Here is a 17,103-nt window from a genome sequence, read left to right as displayed (position 1 = left end):
GTTTTCATTTCTCAGCATCCATATACTGTTATAATATTTGATTTTTACCAATCATGTTGCTTACTGCATAGAATTACTCCATTCTGTTTTCGTATCACATCCCTAATGACTGAATTGTTTTTAATCATAACATCACTATTAAAGTATTTATAGAATCATGTAACCAGGTAAATCAAGAAATAATCATGAACAAAACACAATATCGCTTCTGTTCTGCTAACAGGCTAACACTGTATAAGTATAATATACTAGTGTATAAAGACAACTGGATGCACTTCAAGGCAAAACTGGAGAGAATTAACAATATACAAAAAACGGAAATGTACTCTTTCAATGTAAACAATAAATCACACATGTGGAGGATGGCCTCATTAGGCTTCAAGACCATGGATCAGGCCCGATCACAAGAACATGGCAGGGGGATGAAGCCTAATGCAAACTGTCTACAAAATGTCATGTCAACTTAATTCAGCAAATAAAAAACTAAGTGAACAGTGTTTTGTTTTTCTTTTATCTAAATCTCTGAACTTCTGAGCAGGGAATGAACACATCATGTATTAATGTGCATGGGGACATTCATAAACATAATCATCAGTACTAAAGTGGGGTGTCGGACTTTTGATTACAAGGAAGCGCATCAGCACATCATTCATATCAGTGTGGTGGAATACCTCCGTGGTTTAAAGCTTGGCATAGCCTCTACATCCCCCTAGTACAAAATTTATTCAGCAGAGGTAGAGATGTGAAAACCAGAACGGGGGTGGGGGAGGTAATTGCCCCCACAAATCCCCCTCCAACAAATCGCACCCAGTTATGACTACGTATTATTAACTTAATCACTCCCCTCTCCAATCTACTTTGGTTTAAATGTATGTATATGCATCACAAAAAAAATAAAATAATAAAAATTAATAGTATAAACCAAATGTACAGAAACAAGACTGTAATGGGAGTTTACCATGGGCCTGTCGCCATGTCAGTATAACTCTCATACACGCATCCACACAAGCACTCATCCACACACGTACACAAGGACACACAAACATACTTTGTATGTATGTATATTTTGTATTATGTTGATATCATGTTGCATAATGGAGACTTTGTAGGGTTGATGTATTTATGTTATTTAGATTTATAAGTTGGGAAATTAGTTTGTGTATTTAAAGGACTACGGTAGCTTATTTTGATCTTTGATTGGCCAATCAATTTATGCATAATGTTCATTCTTATTCTGTTGATAACGTTTCTGTATCATTACATCCCTTTCCATAGAGTTTAAGCTGTAGTATATTTAAGTGGGTTTATTAGTTTCTGTCTGGGTGTGGGGAGTGGATTACAGCACCTGTGGGAAAACGATAAGGGGCAGGTGTGGCTCAGGTGTGGGAGAGCTGGAGAGCAGAGAGGATGTGTCAAGAAGATGTCTCCGTGAGGAGCTCTTCAGGAGAATGTTTAGCTTTTCCACGGTAACTGAACGACATGGAATAAAATGCAATATTTTGCTAAACTGGGGTCCGGAGTTTCCATCTTACTAAGCGAACCTTGACAAGTGGTGGCAGCGGTTTTGGGAACGACGGTGCGCAACAGACAAACGCACATGATCGAGACGATGGAGCACAAGGATGGGAATACGCTATCATTGGCAGATCCAGGAGCAAAAACGCGCAAGGCAGTGAGAGCGGCGGTGGAGCAAGGTGAACCGACACAGGAGCTGCTGTGGAGTGGACTGGAGACGCCGCGGAGGAACAGGCCGGAGCAGCAGGACCCGCAGCACATGATGTTAGAGTTGGCGGATCTGTTAAAACGGACAATCAGACACAGTGAGCAACGGGAGGAGAAACGGGAAGCTCGTTTGAAAGTTTTGGAAGAGACACTGATGGAACGCCAACACAACACAGCTGTGTCGGGGGAGGATCGTGGTGATGCTGTGGGAGGGGCTGTCGGCGGAGGCTCGACTCCTACGTCATTCATGCTGCAGGTGAATGAAGAGGGCTCGGCTCTGCCGACCAATCAGGTACCTCAAGGTGGAGTACCGGTGACGTTCCGACCTGAACTCTCACTACCAAAACTAACGGAAGCCGATGAGATCGAAGTTTATTTGGCAACTTTTGAAAGAATGGCTGTAACCTGTGGTTGGCCGAGAACCGAGTGGGCTATTCGGCTGGTCAGTCTACTCACCGGAAAGGCCAGAGAAGCTTATGTGGCCATGGACATTGCCTCAGTTCACGATTATGTCCAGGTAAAACAAGCAATTCTGGCCAAGTATGAAATAAATAGAGACACTTACCGCCGCCGTTTCAGAGATGTGAAGGCGAAAACCGGCGAATCTCCACATGAACTGTACGTGCGTCTTCGAGAGATGGCCCAGAAGGTGGATTCCTCCGGAGGAACATACCGTAGAGACTGTGATTGATGTGGTGGTTATGGAGCAGTTCCTGCACATGCTTGCACCGGAGATAAGAGTGTGGGTACGGGAAAGAGATCCCGAATCCGCGAGTGACGTCGCCAGGCTGGTTGAAATCTACATGTCGGCGCGTCAGGATCCAGGGACCCTCCATAACGCAGCTGATGGTGCTTCTGTTAGACCCGGTAAGTTTGGGATGCGTACTGAAGTACTGCGTAAGGATAGCAGAGACCATACAAACAAAAATAATTTATTCGCGTTTCATGGTGATAAAAAAAGAGTTCCGCTGTTATCCATGCGGGAAGTCGGGTCATAAAGCAGCTCACTGCATGTTACGCAAAAGTAAGGCACATTTTTGCAGCTTACCTAAAGTCCCCTTACCTCGTCAGAAAGAGCGGTTGTGTAATGTTGAGGTTAATGGTAAAGCATGTAGGGCTTTGATTGATACTGGCAGCACACAAACACTGATTAAAGGGGGGGTCGTTGGTATGCCTGAGTGTGGTTCAGTTGTGCAAATTGAGTGTGTGCATGGGGATGTGAGACCATATGCAACAACTGAAATTACGTTGACGGTGCAGGGTGAGAAGATAAGGCTTCAGGTTGGCGTGGTTGGAGGGCTTCCATATGATGTGTTGGGAACTGATATTCCCCTGGTGGCAGAGCCATTGAGGGCAGCACAGCAGCAGAGTATGGTAGAAACACGCAGCCAGGCCAAGGGTGTGGTGCAGACTAGTACTGATCAATGGTTGCAGGAGCTGCCTTATTGGGATGTCGGTATTGAGGGGGAGGATATTCCAAGCAGAGGTAAAAAGTCAAAGCGTCAGCGCAGGGAGGCTAAGCAGATGGGGACAGCAAGGAAGTTAGAAACTTTACTGCCATCCTACCAGTCTCTAGGAAAGGATTTTGTGCAGCTTCAGAGGGAGGATTGCAGTTTGGCAGTACTGTTTGAGAGAGCTGAGAAGAGTTTGGAAGCGGGGGCGAAGAAGGAGTTTGCAATGATAGATCAGCGACTGTATAAAATAGGTGAAGAGGGTAAACAACTGGTGGTTCCCAAACAGTTTAGATTGAAAGTAATGGAGCTGGGCCACAGTGTTCCTATGGCAGGGCATTTAGGACGAGAAAAGACCTTGGCACGCATTCAGCAAAGGTTTTTCTGGCCAGGCATTACACAGGATGTTGCAGAGTTTTGTAGCTCCTGTCCAGAGTGCCAGGTCACTGCTGGCATTAGAATATCAGACAGAGCACCTTTATGTCCACTTCCAGTAATAGATGAGCCATTCTCCCGGATCGCTATGGATATAGTTGGCCCATTGCTACCTAGCAGTTCAGGAAACCGGTTTATTTTGGTCATTTGTGACTACGCAACTCGCTACCCTGAGGCGTTTCCCCTTCGATCAATAAAAGCCAAACAGGTAGCTAAAGCATTAGGACAGCTCATTACACGGGTAGGCATTCCTAGGGAGATAATCACTGACCAGGGAACAAATTTCATGTCCACATTGTTAAAACACACTTACAAGTTTTTGGGCATTACGGCAATACGCAGTACTCCATATCATCCTCAAACCGATGGGTTAGTGGAGCGGTTCAACCAGACCCTCAAACGAATGCTTAGAAGATTCGTTGATGAAACTGGAAAGGACTGGGATGCCTGGCTTCCATACCTCCTTTTTGCATACAGGGAAGTGCCACAAGCTTCTACTGGGTTTTCTCCATTTGAACTGTTATATGGAAAAGTGGTCAGAGGGCCCTTGGATGTATTGAAAGAGACATGGGAGGAGCCATCGACTGCCAGCCCCAAAAATGTGATCTCTTATGTCCTCCAAATGAGAGAAAAATTGGCCCAATATGCAGTGATGGTGAAAGAGAACATGGCTGAAGCCCAAAAAGTCCAAAAAGGGTGGTATGACCGCCACAGCAGAGACAGGGAGTATGCACCTGGCCAGAAGGTGTTATTGCTACTGCCCTCCTCAGAACACAAGCTGCTCGCAAAGTGGCAGGGCCCATTCGAAGTGGTACGTAAAGTGGGGCCTGTTACTTAGGAAGTTAACATGGAGAAAAAAGGGAGGGCTAATCAAATATTCCACGTGAACCTCCTCCAGGCATGGAGAGAGAGAAAGCAGACTGTTGGGATGATATGTAAAGTGGAGGATGAAGAAATCACAGAGGGGTGTTTTCCCTCTGATAAAGAGGAAGAGTCCAGGCCAAACGTTTGTCATCTGTTGGAGGAGAGAAGGGCAGAGGTCGAGCAGGTGTTAAATAGACCTGGAATGTTCACCAAGAAACCAGGGCTGACTTCAGTGGTGGAGCATAACATCCATCTGCAGGACCCCACACCAATCCGGCAACACATGTATCGTATTCCAGAACGCTTGTTAGGCACCTTAAAAGAGGAAGTGGATGCTATGCTGCGGTTGGGGGTGATAGTGCCCTCAGAAAGTGCTTGGAGCAGTCCCATGGTGCTCGTACCAAAGAAAAGTGGAGACATGCGCCCGTGTGTGGACTTCAGGAAAGTAAACAGCGTTTCCCGTTTTGATTGTTATCCCCTTCCTCGTATTGATGACCTATTGGACCGGCTAGGTCCTGCCCGATTCTTGTCTACTTTGGACCTTAGTAAAGGTTATTGGCAGGTACCGCTAGCCAAAGAAGCAAGACCACTCACTGCCTTTAGGACACCCTTTGGGCTCTTTGAATTTACTACCATGCCATTTGGTCTTCAGGGGGCGCCAGCAACATTCCAGCGGATGATGGACAAGGTGTTGCGGGGCTGTGAGGAGTTTGCAGCAGCATACTTGGATGATGTGATTGTTTACAGTCGATCATGGAAGCGGCACCTGCATCACCTCGACACTGTCCTAGAGCGAATTCAGCAAGCTGGGCTAACAGTTAATGGTTCGAAGTGTGCCATTGCACGAAAGGAGGTCCAATATCTAGGCTACAGCATTGGTCCTGATGGATTGCGACCACAGGTGGATAAGGTGGCAGCAGTTCAGAACTGTCCAGTTCCTCAAACACGGAAGGCAGTGAGGTCTTTTCTGGGCCTCATTGGCTGGTACCGTCGATTTGTGCAGGATTTTGCAGACATTGCCTATCCATTGACTGAACTGACGAAAACAAAAGACAAAAGACCCTTCCGTTGGACCAAGGAGTGTGAGGTGGCATTCCACAGGCTTAAAGAAGTGATATGTAGCCACCCGGTGTTGGCAAGTCCGGACTTTTCAAAAGACTTTGTTGTACAGACTGATGCTTCTCAGGTGGGTCTTGGGGCTGTATTAGCACAGGGAGAGTCAGGACAAGAGAAGCCAGTTCTTTTCATCAGCCGCAAGTTAAAGCCGCATGAAATGCGGTATTCAGTAATAGAGAAGGAGTGCCTGGCTCTTAAGTGGGCTTTAGAGAGCCTCAGATATTACCTTCTCGGGCGTCAGTTTATTGTGGAGACTGATCATAGGGCTCTAAGGTGGCTGCTGCAAATGAAAGACGCCAATGATCGTGTCACCAGATGGTACCTGACCCTTCAGCCTTACCGGTTCGAGGTCAGACACAGATCAGGATCAGCCAATGTGGTGGCTGATTATTTGTCTCGGAACCCAGGCTCCGAGTTAGTTGACGGGGTGGGAAATGTAATGGGAGTTTACCATGGGCCTGTCGCCATGTCAGTATAACTCTCATACACGCATCCACACAAGCACTCATCCACACACGTACACAAGGACACACAAACATACTTTGTATGTATGTATATTTTGTATTATATTGATATCATGTTGCATAATGGAGACTTTCTAGGGTTGATGTATTTATGTTATTTAGATTTATAAGTTGGGAAATTAATTTGTGTATTTAAAGGACTACGGTAGCTTATTTTGATCTTTGATTGGCCAATCAATTTATGCATAATGTTCATTCTTATTCTGTTGATAACGTTTCTATATCATTACATCCCTTTCCATAGAGTTTAAGCTGTAGTATATTTAAGTGGGTTTATTAGTTTCTGTCTGGGTGTGGGGAGTGGATTACAGCACCTGTGGGAAAACGATAAGGGGCAGGTGTGGCTCAGGTGTGGGAGAGCTCGAGAGCAGAGAGGATGTATCAAGAAGATGTCTCCGTGAGGAGCTCTTCAGGAGAATGTTTAGCTTTTCCACGGTAACTGAACGACATGGAATAAAATGCAATATTTTGCTAAACTGGGGTCCGGAGTTTCCATCTTACTAAGCGAACCTTGACAAAGACATAGCCTCAGGGTCTCACATCATGACGCAGGGAGGCAACGTCCTCTTATAATAAAATTAAGGAGAAAAATAAAAGTCAACTTATGGCAGGAATGTTCCTGGTGGTTTGCATTCCCCTCTTGTGTAATGTGTTGGTTCTGTTCCATCTTATTCCTGCTTTGCAAAAACAAGTAACACAAATGAGTTAAGTGTGAACACACACATTTTAAAGACCAGTTGAATCTGTTTGGTGTATTCCAGTCACATTTCCGCAACAAACCTTGATAATGTTCAGAGTCAACAGCAGTGTTGGATAATAAACTTGATATAAAGGACACATTGAGGAGCCTTTTTGAAATCTTATCCTTAACACCATAAGCCTCAAATTCTGAATCACTCCCTCAAACAGACACAAAGCAATTAAACTCATCTTCTGGGGTTAATGAGATGTCGAGTGTTGAAGGGCTTGGGTCTCATGAGAAGTGTTTTGTAATTGCTTGCCTGATTTTGTTTAATGATAAATGATTTATGAAATTATCTGACATCATATTTACCACAATTTCTAAGGAGAAGTGTGTTAAGAACCAAATAGAAACAGTAAAAAAACATTTTGGCAACATTTTTGATACATTTTAATGCAAAACAAATACACAGCAAACACAGAAACATGCATTTGCACACACACCCACACCCACACCCACTAAATCACTTATTTAAAATGAAATCATTCTACTCAGGTAATTTCATTTATTGTACAACTTAAGATATCCAGCTTTCAGTAGTCATGTAAGGTCTGTTAAGGAGTAAACACTTTTATTGTAAACTCAGATTATTCTGAATACCACCGTAAATGTGTAATGATTTCTAAGGAGGCAAGATCTCTATTGAATCTGTTTGAACATAGTCATCATTGTTGTATCAAATAAACCAGGCTCAGGCCCTATCTTCCTTGACATAAAATCCTGTTTCCCAGCAGGCTGGAACAAAATCATTGCTGCCATGTGTCGGAGTCACAATCTGCAATTTTTACAAATGACCTTCTCACTTTTGTCTTGCATGCGAGGCTTGCACATTGCCTCTGGTTGTGATGTTATGATCAAAAACACTTTCATTTTCCTCTTAAAGAGCTTTATAACGGTGGGAGACCTGACTGCATGAAAATAATTAAAACAATGTCAGCGAACACTTTTGAGTAGGATTCAAGATCCTGTATCTGTTTTCACATTTAGATGAACTCTATGTGTCCTATTTTAAAAGCCTGGACAACCTGTTTGATGCTTGTTTGGAGAGACTGTAGAAACATAAAGTGGTGGTCATGAACGTGACACTATACCTGGGCTTCAAAGAAATACTGTGACTGAGCCAAAGATGAAGGAAAGAATACAAAAACCAAGATTACAGACCGACAACATAATCCATTAAACTGCATTGTTTGAGGCTTTCTACCGAATTCTTCAAGACTGTAACTGAATTCAGAAATTGTAAGAAACTTAAAAACACCACAAACAAAAAAAAACTTCAGGACATTTTTTTTCAATCATCGAATAGTGAAAATGAAACTCAACAACAAATAAGAACATGTTGTTTATTCCCTCACTTTATTGCACTGTATTGACTAGTTGAAGGACAAGACAGGGACAGGTCTCCTGTGTCCATTGAAGATGATTAAGAATATTGTTGGAGCAATCACCATGGCAACAGCAGTGGAGAACTGTGGGGAAACAACATAGAAATGTCAAAAAGATGTCACATCACAACAAAGTGCTGTAAGATTGATAGGCTGCTGACAAGTTTCTGTATTTTGGTCGGAGGAGCAAAATCTCTGTAATGATTCACTTATTGCTGTCAATAATAAAGGGATTGGCCTTGTGTATTTCTACTTGTTGCTGCTTTATACCTCTCTGTAAGATAATATCTCTAATGCATTAATAATAAATTGATAATATTATACAAAATAATAATACTAATAATAATAATAATAAATAAGTAAATAATAATGAATAATAATAATAATCCCCACTTATATATTTGAATAAGCTCACTTGAAAAGTCTAAGGCTGTCACCAACTCCACCCACTACCTGTCAATCAATCACCCAACCAATCACGGTGCATCTACCAGAAGGAATCCTATGAACAATATGGCGTAAGGCATCTGCTATATGAGACGAAATAACTATAAATGGACTTTCCAGTTAACATAATTTTAGTGTCATAACTGTTCCAATAATTTTCATGTTTTTGAGCAGAGAGTTCAAACAGCAGGAATTACACAGAAAACGGCAACGATTTCTGAGTGAAAGTAGCTGGCTAGCACGAACAGTCTGTCCAGCTATGGTTTCCGTTTGGAATGGGACAATTAATGTAGTATCCAAAATGCTCCTTGGGCATCTGACAAAAACGCTCTTTAAGTAACTACATACAGTTCTGTTCATGTAGTCAGCTAACTGAGCTATCACTTCTCTAAAATTTCTTTTCCTTTAACGTTAGCTTCTTTCCCAATCTCAGGATTAGTTAGCTTTCCTTCTCCAGTAATTCTTATTATTATTATTGTTATTATTATTAGTAGTAATAATAACAATAATAATAATAATTATTATTATTGTAATTATAATTTCTTTGGGTTAGACTGATAAAATAAACATGACAGTGAATGTGTTCAGCTAAATGTTGAGCAGATAAAGTTATGTAAGAGTTAAGTGGGAGTTTGCAAGTCATGAATTATTTATTAACCAACAGGCTTCCTCTTAACTTCTTTTTTATATTGAAATGAACATGCAAACAGCTAAACACCCAATTATCAAACCTCACTGCACAAGAACATTGAGATTATCTCCTTGACCTTAATAACAGCACCGTGGTCCTTTGTGAAAGATCGAAGATACACATTGACAAGGGCAAGGCTGCAAGGCAAGTATGAGTCGGAGTCTTCTGAGTCTCTGCATCTATAGGATGAAAATAAGGAACACTTTTTATTGGAAACTCATGTAAAAAACAGTATTCTGCAAGTGCATACTTGCTACACACACACACACACACACACGCACGCACGCACGCACAACACACACACACACACACACACACACACACACAAACGTACCTTCTGTACAAAGCACTAAGAAGCGTACTGTTATCTGACATGTAGAGCTCTGACAGGCCGAGTTCAACTATTACAGACAGTGGCAGCCTGAATCCCTCCTCTGCAAGGAGGCCAAGGTTGTACCATCCCTGTGGAAGAATAGTACGGCTTACACACATGGATACTCAAGTACTATTATAAATAAACACAAGCTTAAACATGTGTTCAAAAGAAGCAGACCTGTGGTTCGTTTCTTAGTGCTGCTTGGGTGTACTTCTCTGCTGCAGAAAACAAGTCTTTCTTCTTGTGGCCCTGCCCTTGATACAGCAGGTCACCCATCCTGACCAAGGCTGTAGATGCAATGGAAATAAAACGGGTGCAGAGTAAATGTTTACACTCAAGTCTCCATATGCTGAAGTCCTAGATATAATATTTACCATAAGTGTTGGGATTTTGACTTTGTATTGTCAGGTTATAATATCTCCACATACAGCTCGCCGCAAAATCAGGATCCAGATAACCAAACTATGGATGCATAGAATACATATAAAAATGACATGCACAAATAAAACAGGACCATTGCAGCTAGCAGACAATAACCCACCGCATTATTTTCACACAGATAGGCTGCGTTGAATTGTGCTGCAGCATACCCAGACTCTGCAGCCATCATGTAATATAACAGTGAGTTCAACCTGTTGAATGGTGACAGTGTTAAAAATCATGAAACAGGTTGACTGATCGGGATCATGTCAGATGTGAACAGGGAAAAAGTTTACATGTCATTCTTGAGATATGAATTCAAGGCTTTCCTCAAGATGGTGCCAAGATACCCGTTTTGCTCAGCCGCCTGCTTTGCCCTCCTAAAGTCAAATTATGAAGTCAGTTCAGTCGTGACATAAAGAAAACCAAGTGACTTAAATAAAACATTAAAAGCTCACAAAACAGCTTCTGATGGGCGTCTCTTCACGCGGCCAGGAATTCCAGTGTTCCAGATATTAGCGAGGAGAACCGCCCCCCTAATGTGGCCTCTCTGTGCAGACTTCAGGTAGTACTGATAGGCCATAAACTGCCAGAGAGAAACATTACTGACCTGTCTGAAAGTCTACCGGAAGGTCATCAGAGAGGGTAGTCAAGCTTGGGCTAACCTTATCAGCAGGTTTTCCCGGATACAGACCCTGTGAGTGTATGACACCAAGGTTCAGAGCAGCATCTGGACTCTTGAGAAGGTCAGCCTGCTCCCACAGCTGCACTGCCCGCCGGTAGTCTCGTTCAAAGTGCTCAAAGTACCAGCCCAGAGCATTCATGGCAGGGACAAAACCCTGTGGGACAAGGGTCACAGCAGGCAAAGAGTTAAAACTGCAACAAAAATATAAATAAGTTTAGATAATAAAAGCGTAATGAAGTGTTATTACTAATCAAGCTCACAAACCTTGTCCATTGCTTTCCTCAGAAAACTGATGGCTTTTGGAACATCTTTTTTGACCCCAAGACCCTACAGACAATTAAAATTAAATGTGTTCACATATTGACTCTTTTTGAAGGTTCTTCTCTGTACGTCTGGTGTGACTCTGACCTGCAGGAGGACGATACCATAGTCAAACATTGACGTAGGGTCCTCCCACTGAACAGCTCCCCTTTCATAGTGTTTCACAGCCTCCTGGATGTTTGGAGTCACGCCCTGCTGACCCCAAAACAGCATGCGAGCAACTGTTTGCTGCAAGACAGTTAGAATTATCATTCATTAAAACACATTGTAAAACAGTATGAGTTTTTGTTTCTTTTCTTTGCCTGAAATGTGTACTTTAAGAGACAAAACTCAAATCTGGATTTTACAGTTGTGTGTTTTATTTTGATCATATTCATGTCATCTGAGACTCTTAGCTTTTATATCCCGAGTACCTCAGCTTCAGCAGCTCCTCTGCGTGCCTGTAATTTTAGCCATTCGAAGATATGATGGTCTTTATTAGTCTGGAGACTTAACTCATGATCATGATTCAAATGAACAGCCTCAACAAAAGTCTGAAAAAGAAAGGAGAAAAGAAGAAAACAAATTATTGCTTCTTTTCTTTTATTTCCAAACGCATATTGTACAGATATTTCATGTCCACAAAATAATATGTAAATCACTGTTTAATACTGTGATATTAAAAAATATGATATTGTTTGTAAAAAAATAGCAAGCAAAGCATCTAATATAATATCATATTAAATATCAGCACACAGGGAATAGATCCAAAGTGACATGAAGCTCTTAGTAGCATCTGCATTAAAATTAATGCATGTTTTCATATTATATTACATCAAATACTCTTGTCTGATTCTCTATGTTATATTTTTATCACACACTGTATTTGAAGCGGTGATGTAATTTGATTGTCAGTGTTTATGTGTTCGTCCGTTCGTTCGTCCATTTGTTCTTGTTAATCATGTGTTTAAGGCCCCAAAGTTTTTTTCAGGATTGCGGTAAGTAGATTTAGCAATGGGAATTTCAAAAATAAATAGTAATCAGTAATCAGTAGTCGCTTCAAAGCAACATGGATTTGGGTCCGAGCCCAGTTCTGTGTGACATTTGTATGTTTGCCCCTTGTCTGTGTGTGTTTCCTCTGGGTTCTCCAGTTTCCTCCCATCGCCAAAAACGCACATTTCAGATAAATTGGTTGGTTTCAAATTTTCCGTAGGTGTAAATGTGTGCCTGAGTAGTTGCTTGTCATTTGTGTGGTTTTGCGATGTGCATGTCAATGTGTCCGAAGCATTTCCCTGCCTCAGGCCCGTAGCCAGCTGGGATAGGCACCAGCACTCCCCAAGACTCACAAAAGTAGGGGAAGCGGTACGGAAGATGAATGAATGATAATGCCAAGTATCATTTTTCGATTCAAGTTATGCAAAATGTGACACAAGAAAATGCAGAGTACGAAATAAATCACCTGCTCTGATGTAGGGCTCTGACGGTCTTCAACTGTCTGTTCAGCAATATTTGCATAATAAGCATAGGACAAGTCTGGGTCTGCAGGGAGTCCGAGGAGACCCTGGTGATGTAGGTGCCCCAGATGTAGAAGAGCTAATCGATCATCCTTCTGTGCAGCCAGCAGGGCCAGGAGCCACACCTGTGCCAGCCAAATAAGGACATGTGAGAAGAAAAAAAAATCAGACAGGTTCATCGCAGCTCAATGCAGCACACACCTTCTCAGGCTGTTTCTTGATTCCCAGACCGGTGCTGTAGAGCACAGATGACATGTGCAGGGCTCGATTATCAGCTAAACAGCCGGCTTGGAGCAGCAGTGGTAATATTCTGCTGACCGTTCCAGTGTGCCTCGCTCTGTCCAGCTTATGAAGCGATAAGGAGTACAATGCTCTGCCCACAGCGAGAAGGCTGACTCCTCTTTCTCCTGCAAGTCAAGGAATGAACTCATTTCAGTGCTTATATACAAATAAAACACAGATGCAGAACACGAATAATAACAAGGAGTAGGAAAGTCATTACAAGTTATTTCTGTGCAAGTAAACTTTGTTCAAACCAACAAATGTTATTTTTATTTTTAGCAGTTATTCCAAAGTTGCCATAAGTAGAACATAGAATATTAAGTACCATAGAATAATGAACCTATTATAATAAACTATTATTTATATTTAATTTGGATTTTTTTTTTCAATATCAAAGCTACATAATAGACAAATAACGGAGATAATTAAATTGTTGAGAAATCAAAACGTAAAGCACTGTCTGTGGAATCTAAGGTCCCTCATTTAAATCTTGTTTTGAGTAATCAAATATTGATAAAATAGTAATACTTGTATTTACTACTAGTGATACTAAATAATTGAAATAGTCTGCATTTAATTGTTAAATATAGTTCCTGCCTACATGTTAAATCCCCGGTACAACCTCTGGTAATCAGCAAATGCTATAGATGTTGCATACATCTTGTCTATTGAATAGAAGACGCTTAATCTGTAAAGGTACAATTTAGTAATTACAACACTACTCCATACTCTATTTTTATCATGCCGGTTAATTTTGTTTACCATGTTTGAAAGCCAAAAACTTGGCAAGTTTTGCAGCTTGTCTTCTTTTTGGGACTGTGGCCTCCCACAGCAGACACTGATTCTGTGATGGCTGTCGTTCCTTTCCTGTCCACTCATGGAAAGCATCAAAACAGGTCCCTGAAAGAAAATGTAGACAGTTTGACTTTACCTTCAGCCCCTCTGCTGCTGAGGACACCTCAGCCACATTTTTAGATCCTTTTAACGCCATCTGCTGGACGTAAGGGCCCACTACCTAACTCTGTCCCCTCTTTGGCTTTTAGGATGTAGCCGCTGACTTTCACAGTCACCTCTAGGCGGAATGTTCGACAAGCCTGCAGCCATCCTGTCAGATTGACGGTACTGAGAAGGTCTGGAAGAACAACTTCCGACTGGAGGAGAGGAAAAAGCGATGAAAACATTTTTACCACCTGGAGCGTTTTCAGCTTGCTTAATGTGCAGTACACTAAAAATCCTCATCTCTTATTTTACTCTAAAGAATGCCCTTACCGTGCTGTAATGCGGTATTCTGTTACGGTAATAAACCATTGGTCCAAAATAACCTTCAACACTTTGGATGTAATTCCGTCCACCAATCACAAAAGTCCCCTCTGTGTCATCCAGCTCCGCGTTACGCTCCAGCCTGTAGGACATAGAACACCCGGGTGGGTCTTTATCTTCGATGTTAACAGAACTCAATCAAAGCCTTGTCAGAGACAGACTTACTGATGGTCCACAGTATGAACTGTTCTTAAATCCTTATGAAAGCAGATGAGGGAAACCGTCACCTGGGTGCAGTAAGAACGACGCCATTCATTTTCTTTGCTCTTGTTTAAACGCAGTAAAGTTGAGAACAAGCTACTCACAGTTGGGCCTTCCAACATCAGACTGATTTGGCACCACTCCTTCAATGGCACCTTGAATGAGGAGATGAATGCAGAGGATTCTTTAGAGTTTAAGTCCACCTGGATGTGAAGCTCGCCTGTGAGAGACAGAAGCAAATCCACTCAAAGTCACCGTGTGGTGAAGAAAATGTGAAGAGGTGATGAAAATCTGCTTTTTACCCGAATTTCTGAGGAACACTGACGGCGTGACAAAGTTATTTTTGGAGTTTATGTGATGAAACACTCCACACAACTTTTTCTGGCAGGATCGGCTCACAAATATCCAGATGGAGAACATACACCTGTCAGGGCCACAGAGTGCATTCGTCACGCAGCCATTAACAAATGTAACAAGGCAGTCAGGGACTGCAACATCCTGCGACACCCCCAAATTCAACATTTTACCCTGACCTACTCATTTTTGTGCCTCTGGCTTCCTGAAAATGTTGCTTTTTGTTTTGTGATTATATCTCATCAGATGTGTACCTAAAAAAGTATACAGTGCGCTTTCCTGGAACGCGGTTAATGCGTTCCAGGAACCACACGCGATTAACGAATTCCGCGATAGAGAGACGAACTATTTACCTTATTATTTACGGTAATTTAAACATTAAAGGGACAGTAAAGTTCATTTTAAGTGACACATATGTTATTCATCATTATGAAAAAATAAATTTTATGAGTGTAGCATCATCCGTTTGGTCAAAAAAGCTTAAAATCTGCGCCGCAGCAGCTTCCACATTCAGTGGTCACGTGGGCGTCATACGTCACTGGGGCCAAACGTAGCTTAGCAGCCATAAGAAACAATGCAATCTTAACACCAAAAGTATCATGTTTACCTGCGCGGTGAACGGTTGTGTCAACAGCAAAAAGACGCGAAGACAAGGACCTGTCGTTCTTTAGAATACCTTCTGGGAAGGTATTGCGCTAAAAATGCTAACGCGCTAGCCCGTCAATGGGATTGTCCATATTATGTTACCATTTATTACTATTGGACTGTGTGAATTTATTTGAAAGTCGCGTCTTTTTGCTGTTCTTTTGGCACAATCGTTCACCGTGCAGGTAACCATGATACCATGATACATATAAAACATGTTACATATAAAATCTGTTCCTTCTTCTATTTTCAGAATGATGAATAACATATATGTCACTTAAAGTAACTTTACTGTCCCTTTAATGAACCCTCCCCATACTGACATTAAACCACCTTCTATATTTAGTACTTTTTCCCACACTCTTATCGACTGTTTAAAGCACTTTTGTGTCATGGAAGTCCGAGAGTCACAGAACGTAGCGCACTTTCGGACGCCGTCAGCCAATAGAATGCGCGTACGGTATCACGTGTCTACCTTCCAAAAATCCACAATGAGTAGAAAAGTTGAAATTTGAACTTGACCTAGTTTTCTCAAGGTCAAGGTCATTGTCTCATTTTCATCACTGACAATTACAATACATCCCCGTTCGCGGGATGTAATTTAGCTGAATTCTGCTGCTCCTGTCCTACCAAGCGAAGGAGATGGTTTTCGTCCGTGCAAACTCCAGGGCTTCGCTGCCATAAGGGTCCAGAGACTTTGTGATACCATAAGATTTTCCACTTGAAGCAAATATGGAAGCCAGGAAGTGCACCGTTTCTGCATGATGCAAACAGTTGTTTGAAATGAGCTTGAGTTTCTTACAGGATGTATGATTTTTGAAGTCTTAAATACCTTCTTCAACGTTTGCATCACCGCATACTAAGTTCTCTAACCCTACCTTGTTCAAAAGGACACTGCTTCTTTGCAAAGCATGGAGTTAATTGCAGCATCCTCCAGCTCCAGGCTATGCACAGCTGATGCTGTTTCACCGGTCTGCTAAAAAAAGGCTTAAGCTGCAACGTCGCCACATCCTGCACTGCGACAGATCTCTTGCTGTCATCAAATCCACGGTGTCTGATTGACACCAGCAGCATACAACTCAGCACCCACTGGGAGTCAGGAAGAATCCCATCGCTTTGATACACCAACCAATCTGGCAGCTTCAGCTCCACAGTCCTTATTTTAGGGTTGCCGGGGGCACAGCTCCACTGTTTTAGCTGGAGGGTGGAAATGATGCCAGTGTCGAAATAGATAACACATTCCAGCTGTACTGTGGAAAGCTCGTCACAGGAGTAAAGTATTTTCAAATGATGCTCTGACAGAGGCTCCTCTGGAGGATTCAGGAGTGTCACCTGATCCAGACCCTGGACTGTCTGCACGAGCCAGAGAACATACACACTATTGGTAATCTCAGTAAAAACTCAAGTGTTAGAGAACAGTGGAACATTCTCTTACCTGCATGCTTAAAAACAACACACACATGTAACTGTAGTTTCTGCAAATCCATAGTTCACACAGTGATCCTGTTAATGTATCCATTGGAAATCTTTAGAATGTCAAGAAATAAGATTCAAGATCCGGGCATCATCCTGTTCCACCTTTACGTTCACTCATAGGTAAATATTTAACTGAACAAAGACCCACCTAGT

At 42.1% G+C, this 17,103-nt stretch overlaps 1 protein-coding gene across 2 annotated transcripts; it reads right to left on the bottom strand.

The window, feature by feature from the left end:
- Positions 1–7,308: 7,308 nt before the first annotated feature.
- si:dkey-24p1.6 (protein sel-1 homolog 3) lies at positions 7,309–17,057 on the bottom strand. Of its 2 annotated transcripts, none has more exons than XM_068317764.1 (23): positions 16,935–17,057; positions 16,353–16,827; positions 16,105–16,231; positions 14,778–14,899; positions 14,580–14,695; positions 14,440–14,501; positions 14,224–14,356; positions 13,970–14,105; positions 13,717–13,854; positions 12,874–13,079; positions 12,618–12,797; positions 11,593–11,712; positions 11,267–11,407; positions 11,123–11,185; positions 10,839–11,012; positions 10,632–10,759; positions 10,470–10,553; positions 10,295–10,385; positions 10,128–10,215; positions 9,931–10,040; positions 9,712–9,839; positions 9,454–9,556; positions 7,309–8,323 (listed from the first exon to the last, which is right to left on the bottom strand). In XM_068317764.1, the coding sequence occupies exons 1-23, from the start codon at positions 16,959–16,961 to the stop codon at positions 8,228–8,230; spliced, it is 3,048 nt and encodes a 1,015-aa protein (XP_068173865.1). In that variant the 5' UTR covers positions 16,962–17,057; the 3' UTR covers positions 7,309–8,227. The 2 variants fall into 2 exon arrangements, with proteins under 2 accessions (XP_068173865.1, XP_068173864.1); XM_068317763.1 differs by having other exon boundaries at positions 16,910–17,046.
- Between the last annotated feature and the right edge of the window lie 46 nt (positions 17,058–17,103).

This window comes from Antennarius striatus, chromosome 6, assembly GCF_040054535.1.
Source record: "Antennarius striatus isolate MH-2024 chromosome 6, ASM4005453v1, whole genome shotgun sequence".
NCBI lineage: Eukaryota > Metazoa > Chordata > Actinopteri > Lophiiformes > Antennariidae > Antennarius > Antennarius striatus.
Note: the sequence above shows the minus strand (reverse complement) of the source record. Positions and strands in the feature narration are given on the sequence as shown.

Excerpts from the sequence above, each read along its gene's own strand:
- si:dkey-24p1.6 (XM_068317763.1), bottom strand. The coding sequence starts at position 16,993 with ATGGATACATTAACAGGATCACTGTGTGAACTATGGATTTGCAGAAAC. Across the intron at positions 11,186-11,266 it reads ATGGTATCGTCCTCCTGCAG|GGTCTTGGGGTCAAAAAAGA; the intron begins GTCAGAGTCACA and ends AATTGTCTGTAG. Across the intron at positions 9,557-9,711 it reads CTTAGTGCTTTGTACAGAAG|ATGCAGAGACTCAGAAGACT; the intron begins GTACGTTTGTGT and ends TTCATCCTATAG.